The sequence below is a fragment of the Corvus moneduloides genome, chromosome 15, assembly GCF_009650955.1.
Source record: "Corvus moneduloides isolate bCorMon1 chromosome 15, bCorMon1.pri, whole genome shotgun sequence".
NCBI lineage: Eukaryota > Metazoa > Chordata > Aves > Passeriformes > Corvidae > Corvus > Corvus moneduloides.
In genome coordinates, this window is record NC_045490.1 from 9,934,185 (window position 1) to 9,950,917 (window position 16,733).

At 44.5% G+C, this 16,733-nt stretch overlaps 2 protein-coding genes across 9 annotated transcripts in view; one reads left to right on the forward strand and one right to left on the reverse strand.

Moving 5' to 3' along the window:
- Positions 1-617: 617 nt before the first annotated feature.
- Positions 618-9,725, forward strand: SKP1 (S-phase kinase associated protein 1). 4 transcript variants are annotated; one of them, XM_032124557.1, is made up of 6 exons: positions 618-724; positions 3,220-3,316; positions 5,499-5,572; positions 6,756-6,899; positions 7,551-7,691; positions 8,464-9,725. In XM_032124557.1, the coding sequence occupies exons 2-6, from the start codon at positions 3,220-3,222 to the stop codon at positions 8,497-8,499; spliced, it is 492 nt and encodes a 163-aa protein (XP_031980448.1). In that variant the 5' UTR covers positions 618-724; the 3' UTR covers positions 8,500-9,725. The 4 variants fall into 4 exon arrangements, with proteins under 4 accessions (XP_031980448.1, XP_031980447.1, XP_031980445.1 ...); XM_032124556.1 differs by lacking the exon at positions 618-724 and adding an exon at positions 853-871; XM_032124554.1 differs by lacking the exon at positions 618-724 and adding an exon at positions 2,784-2,863.
- Positions 9,726-11,407: 1,682 nt separating this feature from the next.
- TCF7 (transcription factor 7) overlaps positions 11,408-16,733 on the reverse strand; it is a 72,739-nt gene continuing 67,413 nt past the window's right edge. For 4 of the 5 annotated variants that reach the window (XM_032124552.1, XM_032124550.1, XM_032124551.1 and 1 more), the window contains one exon: positions 11,408-15,172. In XM_032124552.1, coding sequence (XP_031980443.1) covers positions 14,872-15,172 — 301 coding nt within the window. In that variant the 3' untranslated portion in view covers positions 11,408-14,871. The remainder of the gene's footprint in view (positions 15,173-16,733) is intronic. The other variant, XM_032124553.1, reaches the window with a different exon arrangement.

A 16,733-nucleotide genomic window follows, 5' to 3' on the forward strand; every position in this document is an offset into this window, starting at 1 on the left:
CTTCTGCCGCTGGAGCAGCCCGTGGCGATGGGGTTTCACCGTGTTTACCTGCGGGAAGCCTCCACAGGTAGCTGCAGCCTTACCCCGCTTACCCCTAGGCCTCGGCCTTTCTCCCCGTGAAGGAAAACCCACACCCTGCGCGTTCTAGGGCGAGCCCGGGTTACCGTGAATGACCGATTTCACTACACGACCTGCCATCCGGGCCCGCGGGTCGCTGGAGGGCACCGAGCCAGCCCCCGGACACCACAGGCCGCTCCGGCGCCCTCCGCTGCCACGGGAGCCCCGCGCTGCCCTCAGGGGGCGGCCCCGACCCCGGACCCCGCAGGGCCGTTCCCCCCTCACCGGGGCCGAGCCGGGCCCGCGGCACCACCTCGGCCCGTGGGGAGGGGGGAGCTCCTCGGCCTCCGCCTATTGTGCGGCTCCTGGCGCGGCCCCGCCGCTGCCTGACAAACTCGCGCCCGGCCGCTCCGTCCCCTCAAACCCGTTTCGGCTCCGCTCGCCCCTCCACACCTCACGGAAAAGGGCGCGAGTATCACTTTTTACCTTTGGGAGCCCCGGTACGGAGTTTTACTCAGGCGTTCGCGGCGGGCAGCCCGGGCGTTGCGAGGCGGCGAGAGGCGGGTCCTTCCCCTCCCCCGCTCGGTATAAAAGCGCCACCGCAGTCGGGCCCGAGCGCCGCTACCGCCTCTTCACGGTCCGTTCGCGGAGCCGTCGCCGCCTCACGGTGAGGCCCGGCCCGGCCCGGCCCGGCCCGGGGAGGGGGCGGGGCAGTAGTAGGAGCTGTGTGGGGGTGGCGGGCCTGGCTTGCCGCGGACAGAGGGTCGGGAGGCCGTGGGGTGATCGCGGAGCCCGCGGCGGGGCAGGCGGAGACGTGAGTGCTCCTGGGCCGTACGGGGATGGAGCTCTGGGGGTTCGTTGGGGCCGAGCCCTCCCGGGCCATGCGGGAATGAAGCTCCCCGGTGTGGGGAGCCTTGCCCGCGGGGGTGCTGAGTGTCCCGGAGCGGCCGCGCCTCAGGTGCGAGTTCGTTACCCGGCTCCTGGTTACCGGCGCTGGCGCGGGAGGCGAGGGGGAAGCAGCGGACATCCATCCGGAATGGCGCTGGGAGGCGCAGCTGTAGGTGGCTGAGCTCGGCGTTTCAGGCTTAGACATGTAAATTATCGCTGTAATTCAGGTTTGGCTTCAGCCCGGCTCCAAGCCTGTTGTGCTGTTGTCGAATAAAGCTTTTAGGACTGGTTTGCTTAGTCACCCAGTAGTGCTGCTGCCCAGGGACTGTCACCTGCCAGGGCTGTACTGCAGCTTGCTAAAAATGATTTTTCCCCCCCCTATTTTCTAGGAAGCTGAGTTCTGTGGTATAAAAAAACAATGAAAATTTGATGAAATTCTGGTTTGTTGTCAGTGATAAGGCAGTAATTGAACTTCATTCTACCTGTTTCACACCCTCAGCAATAACTAAAAGTCTTGTTAGAAGAGGGTTTGGGTGATAGGAGGGAAATACCCTTGCAGGGGCTGCCCTGGCTAAGGCAGCATCCCTGCCTGGCCGGCTCTGCTGTGCAGCATTATGTAAGCCCAGGCACAAGGAGGCTGGCGATGGAGCTGGGTTTGTTCTGGAGTGCTCCCAGACAGTCACTGCAAGAACAGATGCATTACATTTAAAATGTGTGCCTACAGCACTTTTTCCCAGAGCATCGTTCAAACGGCTAACCCAGAATGGTGCTTTAATCCAGATTTTGGTTTTGTGCGTGTGTGTAATATATATACTTGTACCTTTGGAACAATCATGACTATGTTCCTCCAGAACACCCGTCTTAATTAGAAGTAGCACTGTCATATAGGGTTACATTGCTGTGTAAACATTAACTGGCTGCTCACTGCCAAATGGAAATTTAAGCAATGAGGACTTGGGGCTGGTGTGAGCTGCTTAATAACACGTGTTGGCCGAGCCTCCTTTGGCCTGGGTTTGCGTAGGGCTGTCAGGCTCAGCCACACTACACTGATGAGCTCTTAGAAAGAGGTGATGGAAGTTTGCTGCAAGTGGTCGAACTAATTAACTGTTCATAGCTCAAGTACTACTCTGAGGAACTAGTGTGTGAGGCTTGTAAGTTTGATGGGGGAAGAATATTTGAAAATTAATTGAAATTGAAGGTAACTTGAGGACAAAAAAAGGAAACTGTTGCAATGGTTTGCTGCTAACGAATATTTTGAATGGTGAAGGAACTTACAACACATCCTACTAACTGGTTGAGAAGAAATTTATAAAACTTACGTGGCCAGACGGTTGTGTTAATAGTGCCCTTTGGCTGGTTCAAGTGCAGTGATAACCCCCACAGTCTCTATGTGTAGTTTCAGACAGAAATTGTAATCTCCTGGCTGCTGTGTCATGTGCTTTACTTCTGGGTTTGAGTTGTTACATATCTGGAAATACACTTTCTTGTAAAATTTGATTGTGTTTCTGCTAACGACATCTTTCAAGACTGCTGCCTCTTTATTGTAGGTCTTACTACAGTTTGTTTGAGAAACTTTGTTAAAATGCATGGTCATTTCAGATGCTAACAAAGTACTGGTCTTACCTCCTGCTTTTCAAGAGCAGTAGTGAGTGCTGAAGGCCTTCCTTGTAGGAGTTTATTGCTTTTTAATCTCATCAGAAAACCAAACACTTTCCTCGAGGAAAGCCTTTGATTCCGAGTAACCTGGTCTGTTTTAATTCTGTTTGGAGCAAGGGAGGCTGGACTAGACTCTGTCTAGGGGAATTCCTTCCAACCTTAATGCTATGATTCTGTTCCAGAGGCTATCATTTGAAAACTGCTTTTGAGATCTGACATCATTTGAGCAGTTGAAGTGAGTAGCAGTTGTTTGGATTTGAAGGCAAGTAGTGTTTTGGAAGTGTTGAAAATTATTTCAAGAGAAAGATAGCCCTAGTGTTATACTGAAAAAAAATAAAAGCACTGTTATAATCTGTGTATTTTATGCTTTCAAATTAAGGAAAAAAGCTCATAAATTAGTGTTAGACTTCAGTCAATCCTTGTTTCTTAAGTATGAGGATTAATGAATTTAGGGCTGTTGATTCAAGCAGTGAATAATCTGAGTGTGTCTTAAGTGGCATTGGGCTATCTGCTGTTGGGAAGAAGCAATTTTAGCAGTAAAGGTGATGCGCATCTGAGTCAGCTGAACTTGTAATGTCTGCTGAATATTGTGTGGAAATAACTGTCCTTCTCTTGTAGATGCCTTCAATTAAACTGCAGAGTTCAGATGGAGAAATCTTTGAAGTTGATGTGGAAATTGCGAAACAGTCTGTGACTATAAAGACTATGCTTGAAGGTAAGAGTGAGACCCTGAGGAGGCCTCTTAGACAGGAATTGTGACCAGAAGAGACAAGTTGGTACTCTGCTGAAAAAGCATTCCCAGGTCTATGGAGCAGCTTGCTGTCTCCTGTCACAACAGCTGGAACTCCTGCTGTTGTAGCTGAAACTGTTTAGAGTGGATATGCTCTTGTAAAAAGCCCTGGTTAAGAGCACTTGCAGGGAGGCCAGTAAAATACAAGCAGCCCAGTGCCTTGCCTACAGTCTACTTCAGCTTTGTGAGAGTTAAGCAAGCAGAACATTAATAATATTTAAAACTTCAGTTTATTTAATCACACAAACGAGTCTTAGAATGTAAATATCACTTGTATGGAGTGGAAGATAATAAATCAATGCAATAAAGAGCTTGTATTGTGAGCTTGTGAATGCTGTTAAATTATTTGGGATAAATACTTAGGTCTGATCTCCTGCTGACATAAATTTGAAACAAAAGAACTCGTGGCGGGGGAGGGGAAATCTGCCAGATGGCTGGGATACAGAGCAAACTGTCTAATCCCTCTAGTGCAAATCCTCATTGTTTACTGGTGTTTTTTTCTAGTTTTTGGATGTATTCATGGATTAACTTAGAAATAATTATTTCTGTAGATGTAGTTAATATTATGCCCTTGGATGTAAATCTTTGGTTGTGACACCTTATAAGAACAGTAAAAATAAGGTTGAATTATATCAGGCATTGAACACTTCTGGTAATAGGATGCTGTTGAACATGACTGGCAACTCAAACAGGAGCTAGAATGCATTAGGGTGCACAATTCTTAGTTTTCTCCAGCAGGAGCTGTGTCACTGCTGGTGTTAAATGACACTCAGCTGGAAATGGAAGGAAGTTATTAATGGGAAGTGTGTATGCTGGGTACCATAAACTTGCCTCTTTCTAACCTGGGAGAGAACTAGTCTCCTAGTATAGGTGAAATGCCTTTTCGGTATGGGTGGCTGAACATCAGTTAATGTTTTGTGTGTTGGGTGCTGCAGCTGAGAGGGGAGGAGCTGAAAAGTTGGGTTGTACTGAGCACCATGGGACCACTAATGAAATATCAATTTTCTGCTAATGGATGAAATTGCTGGTTCAGAGGTGATGGTGACAAGTCAAGCAGAATTGACTAAACTTCAGATATTGCTTGAATTATTTCTGTATCTTTTAATGGCAGTGTTTCAGTTCTGAATCTTGGGAGTGATTTCAAACAAACAAGTAGTGTTAATTAATAGTCTACTGATAACAACAGTAGCGGACTTGTCTAAATACAGAAGTACATGATTTTTATCATGTACAAATTTGATGAGTGATGATGTTCGTATGTTCTTAAAAATTAAGTTCCTTGGTGATATAGAATTGGCTCATCTGTGCATGTAATGAGTGAAGGTCTGCATAGTTACTCAATTACATAACTAATTACAAGATGTCTTTGACAGCTAGGGTGTCATCCAACTGTTAGCATTTGGGTAATAAAAAAAAGCACATTCTCTAAGCTGGCTAATGTGGTATTTGTTCTGTGTATCAAGCTGACACTTTAATTATATTTTTCTCCTAATTTTTACTTTGATTCCTTGATCATACCAAGGGGACAAATCCATATCTGTCTGGAGCATGCTGACAAGCTTTTAAAACAAGGAGTGTTGGAAGCATGCTTTATGAATGCTTTATTGATGGAAGGATTTGTACTGCTGTCTTACCATGTGAACTTCTTCAGCTGGTACAGGATCGGTACAAGTGATTCAGAGGCAGAGAGCAGCATGTCTGTGGCTACAGTATTTCCTGCTCACGCAGAGGACAAGACATTGCATCTATTTACCACACTAGATTTGAATTCTTATTTAATCATAAATGGAATGGGAACCCTCAGTTAGAACTTGTGGGTTGAAACTGTGTAAGGGGTAAAAATACACAAATGTTTGTCAGATTGTTCAGCTCTCATTTGATGAGGCAGCCTTATCAGCCACTTAGCCTCAACTTGGTACAACCTAGCATGTATAATGTAGCTGTAGCTCCACAAAGCCTTCCAAAAGCTCCTGACTTCACAGTTTAGAGGTCCTTTGTTACTGATAATTCAGCCTCAGTGTTGTCAAAATAGTGAAGAATAGAGGAAGCATCCTAGTTCAGTGAATGGTTTTGTCTGCCAATTGCTCAGTCATCTTTCCATTTTTAGATTTGGGAATGGATGATGAAGGTGATGATGACCCAGTCCCTCTTCCAAATGTTAATGCAGCCATCTTAAAAAAGGTAAGATGATGAAAGTGGTTGTGCTGCATGGCAGTAAAGAAATGTGAACTTCATCTTGGAGCTGGGTATTATGAACTACTAGTTAAAAAATACTTTTCATGTGCTACAAGTGCATGAACATGGGCATGTGGGCCGAAGCTGGCAGGTGGATAATGGCAGAGGACATACAGGGGTGACCTAGAACAGCAAGCTGGAGGCCAGACAGGCTTCCTAAGGTGCTGAAGTGGTGCTGGGCATCTGTGCACACAGACATTTCATGGTGTTAAAGCACTAATTTTAATTGGATTCTGTAAACTGAGGTGGCTGTTCATGAGATGCAAATGTTTGGAGAAAGGATTAAGAGACAGGCAGTGGTGAGAGTGACTGGCAGTGGCAGTGCTTAAGAGACACTGTGTGCACTTGGTGGTATTAAATTCATTAACAGGCCATGGTCATTGGGTCAAGGGGGAAGAGTGTAGTACTGTGGTATCCAAGATTCTTTTTGCTTTCAAATAGAAAGAGTTGTGCCAAAATAAGCACCAAACTATTGTGACTGTTTTGGGGTAAACACAGGGTTAGGAATTGTTTCCTAGTGAAGAGACACATAAATAACTTAAACTTGTGAAGGCTCTTGGGTTGATGAAATGGAACAGGATTGTGCTTGCAGTACATCCCTGCTCCTTTTGTCTGGGTCGTGAGATTGCATGTTCCCAAACTAAAAAAAAAAAGCCAAAACCAAACCTGAGCCAACACTACTGACGAACTTGCTGGCTGAACTTTGTACTGGGGTGAATGCGACCTGCTGGTAGCTATTGCCACTGCGCTCTTCCCCCATGTAGTAGTCTGCTTAATACAAAATGTTTCTGTAAACAGATTAAATACAGCAAAATGAGGTTTAGGTTTTCTTTGTACAACCTGTGTGTTAGCACAGGGACTGATAACTTTATAGCACCAGCAGCTGGCTTTTAAGATTAAGTAATTAACATGAAACTAACTCTGTTGGGATTCTTGAAAGCTGTTGTATTCTGGGATTGGGGATCAATTGTTCTGAAATGAAGATATTGGGGATTTGAACATGTTTGCACAGGATTTTAATATTAATCTAGAGAAAAAGGTACATTTCTTCCAAAATGAAGTTAAGTTTTAGTTGGAGTTTAATGGGAGAATCACTTGGATAAAACTTTAATTTCAAAACCATAATTAGGTGATTCAGTGGTGCACCCATCACAAGGATGATCCACCTCCTCCTGAGGATGATGAGAACAAAGAAAAGAGAACAGATGACATCCCTGTGTGGGATCAAGAGTTTCTGAAAGTAGACCAAGGAACACTTTTTGAACTTATCCTGGTGAGTGTCCTCAAGAAGTGCAAAGGTTGTGCCTGTGAAGTGAAGCTCTGCTATGCACTTGAGAAATAAAGCCTTTATGCTTCTTGAGTTACTTCTTCATTGGAAGCGGGGATGTGGGGAGGGCAGGTGGTTCTGGTAAATATTGACTGAAATTGCTGAGGATGTTGGAATGCTTGTTAGCCTAATGCTGGCATTAATCTATACTCACTCATCAATCTTTCTAAATATCAAAATTTCTAAATATAAAAATACTTTTCTAAATATCGCTGTCTTTTATTCTTGTGGCTCTCGAGTCCAAGTTGAGGGCTTATTACTAATTATGGAGTTCTGGAGATCTGCATAAGAACTAGACAACTGCATTGGCTAGTTAACAGTACTGCAACACTGAAGATCTTGGGTGTTTGAAGACTTCTGAAAGCTCTTTGTAAAAGGAGGAGCGGGAAGAATGTTTTTCATGGTACAAAGGACTCCTGTTTGGCAAGCAAGTTCTAGGTACTGTCCCTTGAAGGTTCTAGCTAGAAGCTTCTCAAAGCAGAGATGATCTGTTTGCATACAATATTCTACAATTTCAGTGTAAGCTTAAATTTGGTAGTACATCTACAGAAGCAGAATATTGATATGGAGGCTTTAAATCTGAAAACTCTTTTACAGGCTGCAAATTACTTGGACATCAAAGGTTTGCTGGATGTCACGTGCAAGACAGTGGCAAACATGATCAAGGGGAAAACTCCAGAAGAAATTCGCAAGACATTCAATATTAAGAATGACTTCACTGAAGAGGAAGAAGCACAGGTACTTGATCTGGATTTAATTACGATTTAGCTGCCTGTTCATGCTGGATTACGGTGTGGTGCTTCCTAACTTGTGATGCAACAGACTTGTTACCAGTAAGTGTAAACTAATGCATCAACCCCTCATAATTGGGGTGGTACTAGTAGAAGACTTTATGATGTCTGCCACACTTGCAGCCTGACCTGCACACTTTGATCTGAAAAGGTCAAAACAAAGTGTATTGATTTTCTAGCTCCAGCATGTCTAGCAGGAAAGCAGGTAGGATTGTTTGTGGCAGCCTTAGTTTGCTGGTTTGGGCCTGTAGTAGGAATGCTGAAGATGTATTGCTGCATGTGGCTGGAAAGGTAAGTTTGGGTTCTCTAAGTAACAAACTCACTGATCTTAAAACTTGAGCAATAAACCAACTGCAAAATGGTAGAGTTGGGAAAAGCAGAGCTAGATGCCTGGTTTCTATACAAGGCAATGAGTTGTAGACTTGGATATCTTTTCAATGCTATGTCATGAAACAAACCACTTGGACTTAAGGTAATCCATTTGGTTACTTGGTTGGAAAATTTCAGATTTGATCAAACCTAGGCATGAAAAACCTGGCTTATATTGATGAACAGGCCAGTTTGGAAGACTGACTTTTATAATTGCAAAACCTGTGTGAAAAATTAAAGCTGCTTCAAGTTTGTCTCCCTGCAGTAAATAATCCTGAATGCTTATGGGTATTTACAGCCAAGGCTTAGAATTTCACTGCAGCATACTAACAGATAAACTACTCTTTCAGGTACGTAAAGAGAACCAGTGGTGTGAAGAGAAATGAAGTATTGTGCCTGACACTCGAACACTGTAAGGATTGTTCCAAATACTAGTTGCACTGCCCTGTTCATAATTGTTAATATTAGACAAATGCAGCAGCAAATGAAGTTGTGTTAGCAGGATATTGTTCCCTTTGCATGTGTAGTGTTTTTTTGAGTACAGATCTAAATCTCTGAGTTTTTACTAGTGTAATTGGATGTCTTTTTATTTTGCAATGAATAAAACTGAACTAAGTGTGGATTCTGTATGGGTAGTAGCACTTCAGGTTGTCATTTTCATTACACTTTTAAACTGTTGAAGTCCAGTTATAGTGCTAAGGATTGACTCTGTTGTAAATAAAAACATCTATGACTTCCCCAAGAAGAACAAAACACTTGTATTTACAGGGTATTGATAACTTCACAAAGAGAAACAAACCAGAATGTGTCTTGGGGTACTAGATAAAAGTTACTGAATTTCTTACAAAAACATTGTGGAAAAAAATTAGTGTTACTTAAAGCTATATAATTTTCAAGATGGTTCTTGTCCTGCATTTAAAAAAAAAATTAAATATTTGACCACTTTCTGTCCTTTTAGTCTTGCCTTACAGACTAGTGAAAATGTGATTTAGAACTAAACAAGCTCCTAAATTTGAATACTTCAGCCATGTCTTGAAGACCTGCCTCTAGGTGATAGCAAATAGTGTGTTGCTTTATGCACACAATGGGTGTGGTTTTATACATGTTACTGTTTAAAGTGGAATCCAGATTTGACCAAAAATGACTGACATTACCAAAGTTAATATTATTGACCTGTGCATGCCATTAGTGGCTGGTTTTTAGGCAGTTTTAAAGACCCTTGTGATGTAGCTCTTGAAAACATGGTTTCATGTGTCCACAGGAAATCTTATGCCTCTGTATGTGATACTTCAGCTTGTAGAGACTTAATTATTGCATACAAAGCTAATGCAATATCAAGCTTAACTTCTTTGGACAAAGCCACTTGCAACTAGTTAAACAGTAACTGGTTTTCTGATTTTTTTTTTTTTTTTTTTTTTTTTTTTTTTTTACAGTTCCCTTATAGGGAGTAGGGGGATGGTTGTGTGGTAGATCTTTGAGGTGTGCTCTTAGCTTGTATTGCATTCCATTCTCTGTATAAACCTTAGAGTAGAATAAACCTTAATAAACATACTTATCTCACTTGAAATATTGGTGTTTCACTTCTGAATTAATAAAGGGCTTTTAAACTTTTGTTTGCAAATGGTTCTAGTTATTTGGAACTAGACAATATTACTGTCACTTATTGAGTGTAGAAATAATAGCACTGAGGCCGTGGTTAATTGAAGTAAAACAGATGTAAAGGGTTTTTTTTAAATGACTAATGCAGGGTACTAGTTAAGACACAGTGGGCAACTTTCACATGAAGTTGGGTGATGGTTAAATATCCAGAGAGATATTTTTTTGATGGCTTACCAAGATTACCTAAATTTTGAATGTGACCATTATGGAAAGTATTCAGAATTTGCTCTAAAGCAGCATTCAAACCCATGCTTTGCGTACAGCTCCTCCTCACATCTGCTTACTCAGGAGGTTGTGGGGCCTGCCTTTGTGCTGCTGTGCATTATATGGGTGTCTTAGATGTTGTCAGTGGGCATAAAATACTCCACTGCTACACTTGGACATGCTGAAGCCTTTCCAGTAGCCTGTATTGCAAACAATGCACCTCAGTTTAAAAGTGCTACTAGAGGAAAATCTGATGTCATTTCTGTGACTATGTTTGTAGTTAATATTCAGCTTATGCTGGATTCTTACAAGAAATAAATCTGTGTGTGCAATGTTCCAGAGTACACTTGTTCCCCCTCAGAGTGCTGTGGCTAATACAGAAGCCTGGTGTAATTGTGTTTGGTGGCAGCAGCCTGTGTAAATTCCTTTGGGTGCTTGTCATGAGCCCAGCGTCAATGCTTGTTAGCAGCCACCACCTTGCACGATGCCTCATGGTGCTGTAGGGTGAGGGAGAGACATACTTTATCTTCCTCATTGCACTGCTCCAACTGTGCTGTGCCTGCATAACCACACCTGGGATAAAACTTGGTAATTGTGTGAGCAGCTGGCCCAAAGCCTGACCTGTGCTGGCCAAACATGCAGTGGTGGAGCCTCTGCTGCAGCTCCAGGTTGTGACACTTGGTTGTTGGCACTGAAGCACCTGTGGAGGTGTAGGGTAGGGCTGGTCTGTGTGCTCAAGGCACTGTGTAGCTTTGGCAGATTTGTAATAGTCTCAGTAGTCTTGCTTGGTAGGATTGCATACAGCTGACTTTGTCTAATTGAAATTCCCCTGTAGCACTGACTCAGACTTCAGCCAGATTCAAATTCTGTAGCTGCCTGGCAGGGATGGCAGCAGGAAAAGACTTTGTTTTCGACTCCCTCACTTACCTTACCCACTCCAGTAATACTAGTGCTCAGCTGTAGAGAAGGACAGTTGAGGAGGTGCTGAGCGTTTGGGTTGTCATGTGGCTGCTGCCTGTGTTCCCTGCTTCAGTTGAACCTGCTCCTAGCTACTGTAACAGGCACTGGCTGCCTACTCTGAAATTCCAGAAAGCAGAAGAGACTGATTTCTCTCTGTTAAACTTTCTGTTGCTGTTTAACTTGTATGGTGCTTCCCTAACTTTTTTTTTTAAGTCTGTGCGTGATCAGGGATCAGGCCTCTCTTGGATAAAGGGATTAAGTGTGGGGGTAGGGAGAGGGAAGGCTGGGTGTCAGTAGGAATTGTAGAAAAAATATTTTCTTCTTCCCCTTGGCTTACTATTTCAGTCTTACCCATTTAAGGTTATTGGCAGTTACTCTAAAAACTATTCAAATATACAAATGCTGAAGGGAAAAAAGAAAAGCAAGCAGGAATTGTCTTGAATGCTAAGAAATAGTTATTTGAGAGTTTGATAGCATTTTAACTTCCAGTGGCCTCTTCTGAACAGCCAGTCCGGCAATTACTTTATTTATAAAGCTATAAACATACTTTGAACATAAAAGCCAAAAAATACAAACTCAGTGAAGTAAAAAAATTAAAACAAATGATGGATCGTCATTGGACAAATGAAGGTACAGCTGCAAAACATTTTCCCCTGCTACATACATACAGTGGTTTTACTTGTTTTAATGAATTGGTACTTCCATGACTTCTACATTCAGACTGATTTCAGGAATTCAAATATCTGTTTCAGGAAGAGTTAAAACTGCTGTAAAATAACTAGAAAAAAATTCTTGTTGAGAATCTCCTTCTACTAAAAAAGAGTATTAACACAAAATAGCAACACTTCATATAGCAGTTCTAAAGACACTTTTTTTTGGTATTAATAAGAGTAACTTTGTTTTGGCATTGGTTATCAGCCGTGGGACCATGGAACAGAAGTTGGTCATGCTGTTTTGTCTTGGAAAGGGGCAGCCTAAAGGTATCTTTTTGTGTGTGTTGGAATAAAAATGAAATTTTCTCAGTTACCCCAGTATAAACTGACTGTAGTATATCACAAGTGGACATTCTGAGTTTATCCTGCAGTAGCTGGAAGCACAGGGTAAGGTCTGGCCATAAACCTGTATGCATAGAGCAGAGTACAGGCAAAACAATGCTGTGGGTGTGACTGCTCCGGCTCTGAGGCTCTGAAAATGCTTCTGTGCTACGAGGGCCCAGGGAACGGCTCCTGGAGAGGGGATGTTAGGTGTCACTAAAGAGCTTTTGCAGGAATCAGTTGGAATAACAATAGTGAGAGGAGGCTGTAATGCAGATGAGCATTTTGCTGGTCGAGGCAGGGACTCACAACACCGTGGAGGGGCCAGAGGAGCCTTGAAATAAGTGGGTGAAAGTCCCAGAGAGTGAAATGAATGAGGGCTGGTCTGGGTGCCTTGGCCAGTTTAATACTGATCAGGACTTACCCTGAAATTTCCTCTGGTGTGATTTAGACACATCTGCTTTTCCTTTTATACCTGCCTTTGCTTTGCTGCTAAGTTACATCTGTCATCCAACCATGCAGTACCAGTCGGGTGTTAAGTTACACCAGCCTTACACCCAGTGTGGGGTACACCAGGCTATGGTGGCTGGTCTGTCATCTGTGGTGTCTCCAGTAGGTGACACTTGTACAGCACCTTACAGCAGAGGGTCTCAGAGTGACAAATGATGAGCTGAAACAGCCATTTTCTAAAGCTGGTTTTTTTGTTTGTTTGAAAATCAGATGATTAAAGAGACCATGTCAGATCTGGCAAGAGTCTACTGAGCTCCTCTGTTCAGCACTGGAACATGCTGTTGGCTAAACTTGCTAAAATAATTTAAAATGAGCAGATTGCATATTTATCTAGTGCTATGTAATTAACCCTCTGAGTGCAGTCAGTACACGAATGTACAGTTGGCATTGGATCAGGTAATGCTATTTCTCCAAGGGTTAAAATGGTTCAAACTTCAAAATTACTCTTTGCAAACTTGTCAGGTTTGTGCACGTAGCTTTCTATCAGTGCTTCTGAAGTTACATTTATACAGGAGAGGAATCAAGAAATAGGTTTAGATCTCCTAAACTAAAACCAGAAATAAAAAATCTACGCTACTATAAGCAAAACTAGCTAAATAAAGGGACTAAAGCCAAAGCTGCTCTACAGACTAGTTAGGTTTAGATTTTTTTTTTTTTTTAAATTTTAAATCTTTGAGGCATAAACTTGGTTAAAAAGTTATGTTTAATCCAATGTAAAAAATTATGGTTTATGTTTTTGCATTAAGAAAAAAATATAAAAATATTTTGTACATTATAAAGGTCATCTTAAATTTCTTGTAGTTCTACAATAATATTACTACATAATTTGTATTCAATACTCCAGAACCTATTTATCAAGTAGGAAAAAAATAGTGCCCCCTCTACCTCTGTGTGGTGTCATTTTTCTCTTCAGCAGTCTGTAATATATTTCTTTCAAGCAGGAAAAGAGTCTGCACTGGACTAGACTGTGGTCTCTGAAAAGACTGTAAACCTGAAGTAAATCCAGCATTTGGAATTATTTGGGATTTACACCAGTTCATGGAGATCATAATCCATCCACAGTGTTTTTTGTTTATCAAACTCAAAATATAAATACAATACCAGAAACCGGTAAACATTTTCAAGCTGAAAAGAATACATTAACATTTGGCATCGTCATTGGGGTGGAGGGAGCGTCTTTTAGAAAAAGCTAGAATAAGATTTTTTAAAAAGTTCTACACTGAATCATGAAGAACAGGGTTCCCTTCTTGCCGAGGGTACGTACAGACGGATGCCTACAGCCCAGGGCAGGGTAGTGAGTGCTGCTCTGCTGCCACACTGCCCCGGGACGGGAGAGCTCACACCTCCCCCCTGTCTGCTGGGCCAGCGTGGTCCTCAGCCCTGGGCTAGTGTGATCCTGGGACACTGGCCAGCCTGCCGGGGCTGCTGGCTCCCCACATGCCCTGCCCTGCTCACCGCTGTGGAGGTGCAGAGCTCAATCAGAGCCTACAAAACCAACAGACTGATTTCTGAGGCTTTGCCCAGCCTGTCTGGTGAGATTTCTTACCATCCACATCTGCAGAGGACAATTCCTAACAGCAGGGCAAACCCTGCATCTGACTGATGCCCTGAGCAACTATCAGCCCTTCTTCCAGTGGCCGGTCCGTGCTCCTTTGCCCAGCTGGTACTCCCTTTTCCTCTGCCGTGCTGTACGACCGTGGAATGGGACATGTCTGCACAGAGACCTGTTACCTGAAAACAACATCTTCCTGTTCTCAAACAAGAAGTTAAAAAAATTCACCTCATTGGTTTAAATATTTAATGTCTCTTTTACCCGGTCGGATCAGAACACCGGCAACGCTACGTTTACTTTTCAGATATAAGGGCTTTAAAAAATGCTCCTATTCCAGCTTTTCCAGCTCCGTGGTGTAACGGCTATGAGAGATCTGTGGGTGACTACACTTTCAAGCAGCTCGGAGGGCAGGGAGCGGAAGCCAGGGTTAGACTGACAGCACCTACCACCTACAGCAGCAAGCTGGGGATGTGACTTTGCTCTCCGCCACACTTACAGATAACGCAGTAAAAAAGAAACCAAAACAAAACCCCAAACAAACAAACAAAAAAGCATCACAGGGCAGGGACAAAAGGCTCGTTTACTCATCAGCACTTTAAGTTTTGGCAAGTACTTATTTTTTACGTTTTTTTAAATTGCTTTTCTATTTTTATCACCCCTCCTCTCCAAAAAAACCCCAACCAAGTGAGTTTTCCATCATCCTTTAAGTCATCGTGTCGCCAAACTTTGCGTGTTTTACAGTGAGATGGGGATTCGGCTGGGCCTCTGGTCCTCGTCCAGGTGCAGCGGAACCAGGTGGGCGAGCGGAGTGCCCGGCGTGGCCGGCGGCTGGCGAGGGACTATGTCCCCGAGGAGGCGCGGCTGTAGGCGGGGGGCGCGGCGGGCGCCGAGGAGCGCCGGGCGCCGGGTCTGGAGGGGCCGGAGGCGGGCGGGAGGTGTGCGGACACGGGGCAGGGGTCGGGCTGGTCGCGGTGCGCGGGGTCGGCGGGGGCTGCGAGCTGCTCTGACGGGAAGGCGGAGGGGATGCATCGGAGTGCGTCCGGTGGGGATGGAGGGGAGTCTATAGCACTTCCATCGGAAGAAACTGGGCTGGCACAGCGTCCTTCTCCTTGTAGGTACCGAATGCACTTCTTTTTCCTCCTGGAACAGCGGAGACAGGCCTCTGTGAGTAACGGGAGGGTCCCGGCACCCTGGGGGATCCGCCGTCCCCTTCTCCCCGCGGGGCTGGGATGGCGGCGGCGCTGCAGCGCTGCGAGGACACCGCCGGGCGGCGCCTGCGGGCCGGGAGCGGGGCCCGCGGGAGAGGGCTCGGCCGCAAGGGGAGAGGAGGAGGAGGGCATGAAACAGCAGTAAAAATCAAAATGCAGTAATAAAAATGAAAACAGGAAAAAAACCCAAACCCAAAATAATTATCAAAGCCATGAAATGACAATAATAATAAAAATTTAGAATAATAATATAAATAGTAATTAACACCCAAAAAAAAAAACCAAAAAAACCCCACAAAAACAAAAAATCAAAAGAATAATAAAAATCCAACCCGTGAGGTCATTCCTCACCAGCCACCACCCCAACTGCTCGAATTCTGGGAGGCTGTGTGGGTGCCTGGCTCTCATGAGTTCAGGACTAAAGCACTGCCGTGGGTCCCCTCCCCACCTGCCACAGAGCCCACGCAGGGCCCACAGGACACTCATGTGCGCTGGTGTCACAGGGCAGGTCGGCACCACTGTGCTTAGCAGCGCCAGGTTGTGCCTTGCTGGGACACTGCCCTTCACGCCAGTCTCGGCTTTTCTCATCCCAAAATCTGAAGGTTCCAAGACCCCATTTCCCAGCACTTTCCTAGCCTTGTGCACAGTATCATCTACTTAGAACCACAGACTGGTTTGGGTTGGAAGGGACCTTAAAGCTCATCCCATTTCAACCTCCCTGTCATGGGCAGGGACACTTCCCACTAGACCAGGTTGCTCCAAGTACCATCCAACTTGGCCTTAGCACTCAGCTCTTCTCTTCTGCTCTATCTCTGCATCTGAGTGTACTTTCCATTCATTCCCACCTCAGTGATGCAGCTGAGCAGAAAGTGCTCAGCAGCCATTCAGGAAAAGGGAACAAAATAGCCTGTGACTGGCTGGAGGGAGATGGTCTGAGCGTGTCTGTGGTCCTGCTTCGAAAGCTGGAACAGTCCCGAGGCCTCCAGAGGACTTGTTGCTCCTTGGAGGGCAGATCGCCCTTAACCTGCTCACTGAGCTAAGGGAAAATCAGCCCTGACAGAGCTACCAATCACACTTCAGCCCGTGGGGTTCCTGGGCAGGAAATGTTTGCTGTGACCTCCCCTTGGGATGTGACCTCTCCCCTGGAAGTGGAGTATAGGTACAAAATGCAATGTGGGCAGGCACTGGGGAGAAAGATTTGGCAGAAGGATATGAATGGTCCTGCAATGGTGACAGACTCAGTTCCATGCTTCCATTCTGTGGAGTGTGATAGAGGTCATCAGCTGGGGATGGCTTTACTAACCCAAAGGGGTTTGACAGGACAGTACCCATCGGGGGCAGTTCTCCTCTCCCAGCTCTGCTCTTCTAAGAAGAAATCTGCTGGGAGCAGGAAGGTCCTGAAGGCAGCAGCACCTGAGAGCAGGGACCAGCCTCCCTTCATTCCTCCTGGAAGAAATGTTCAGGTTCCCTACTTGTTTGGATGTTATGATTTG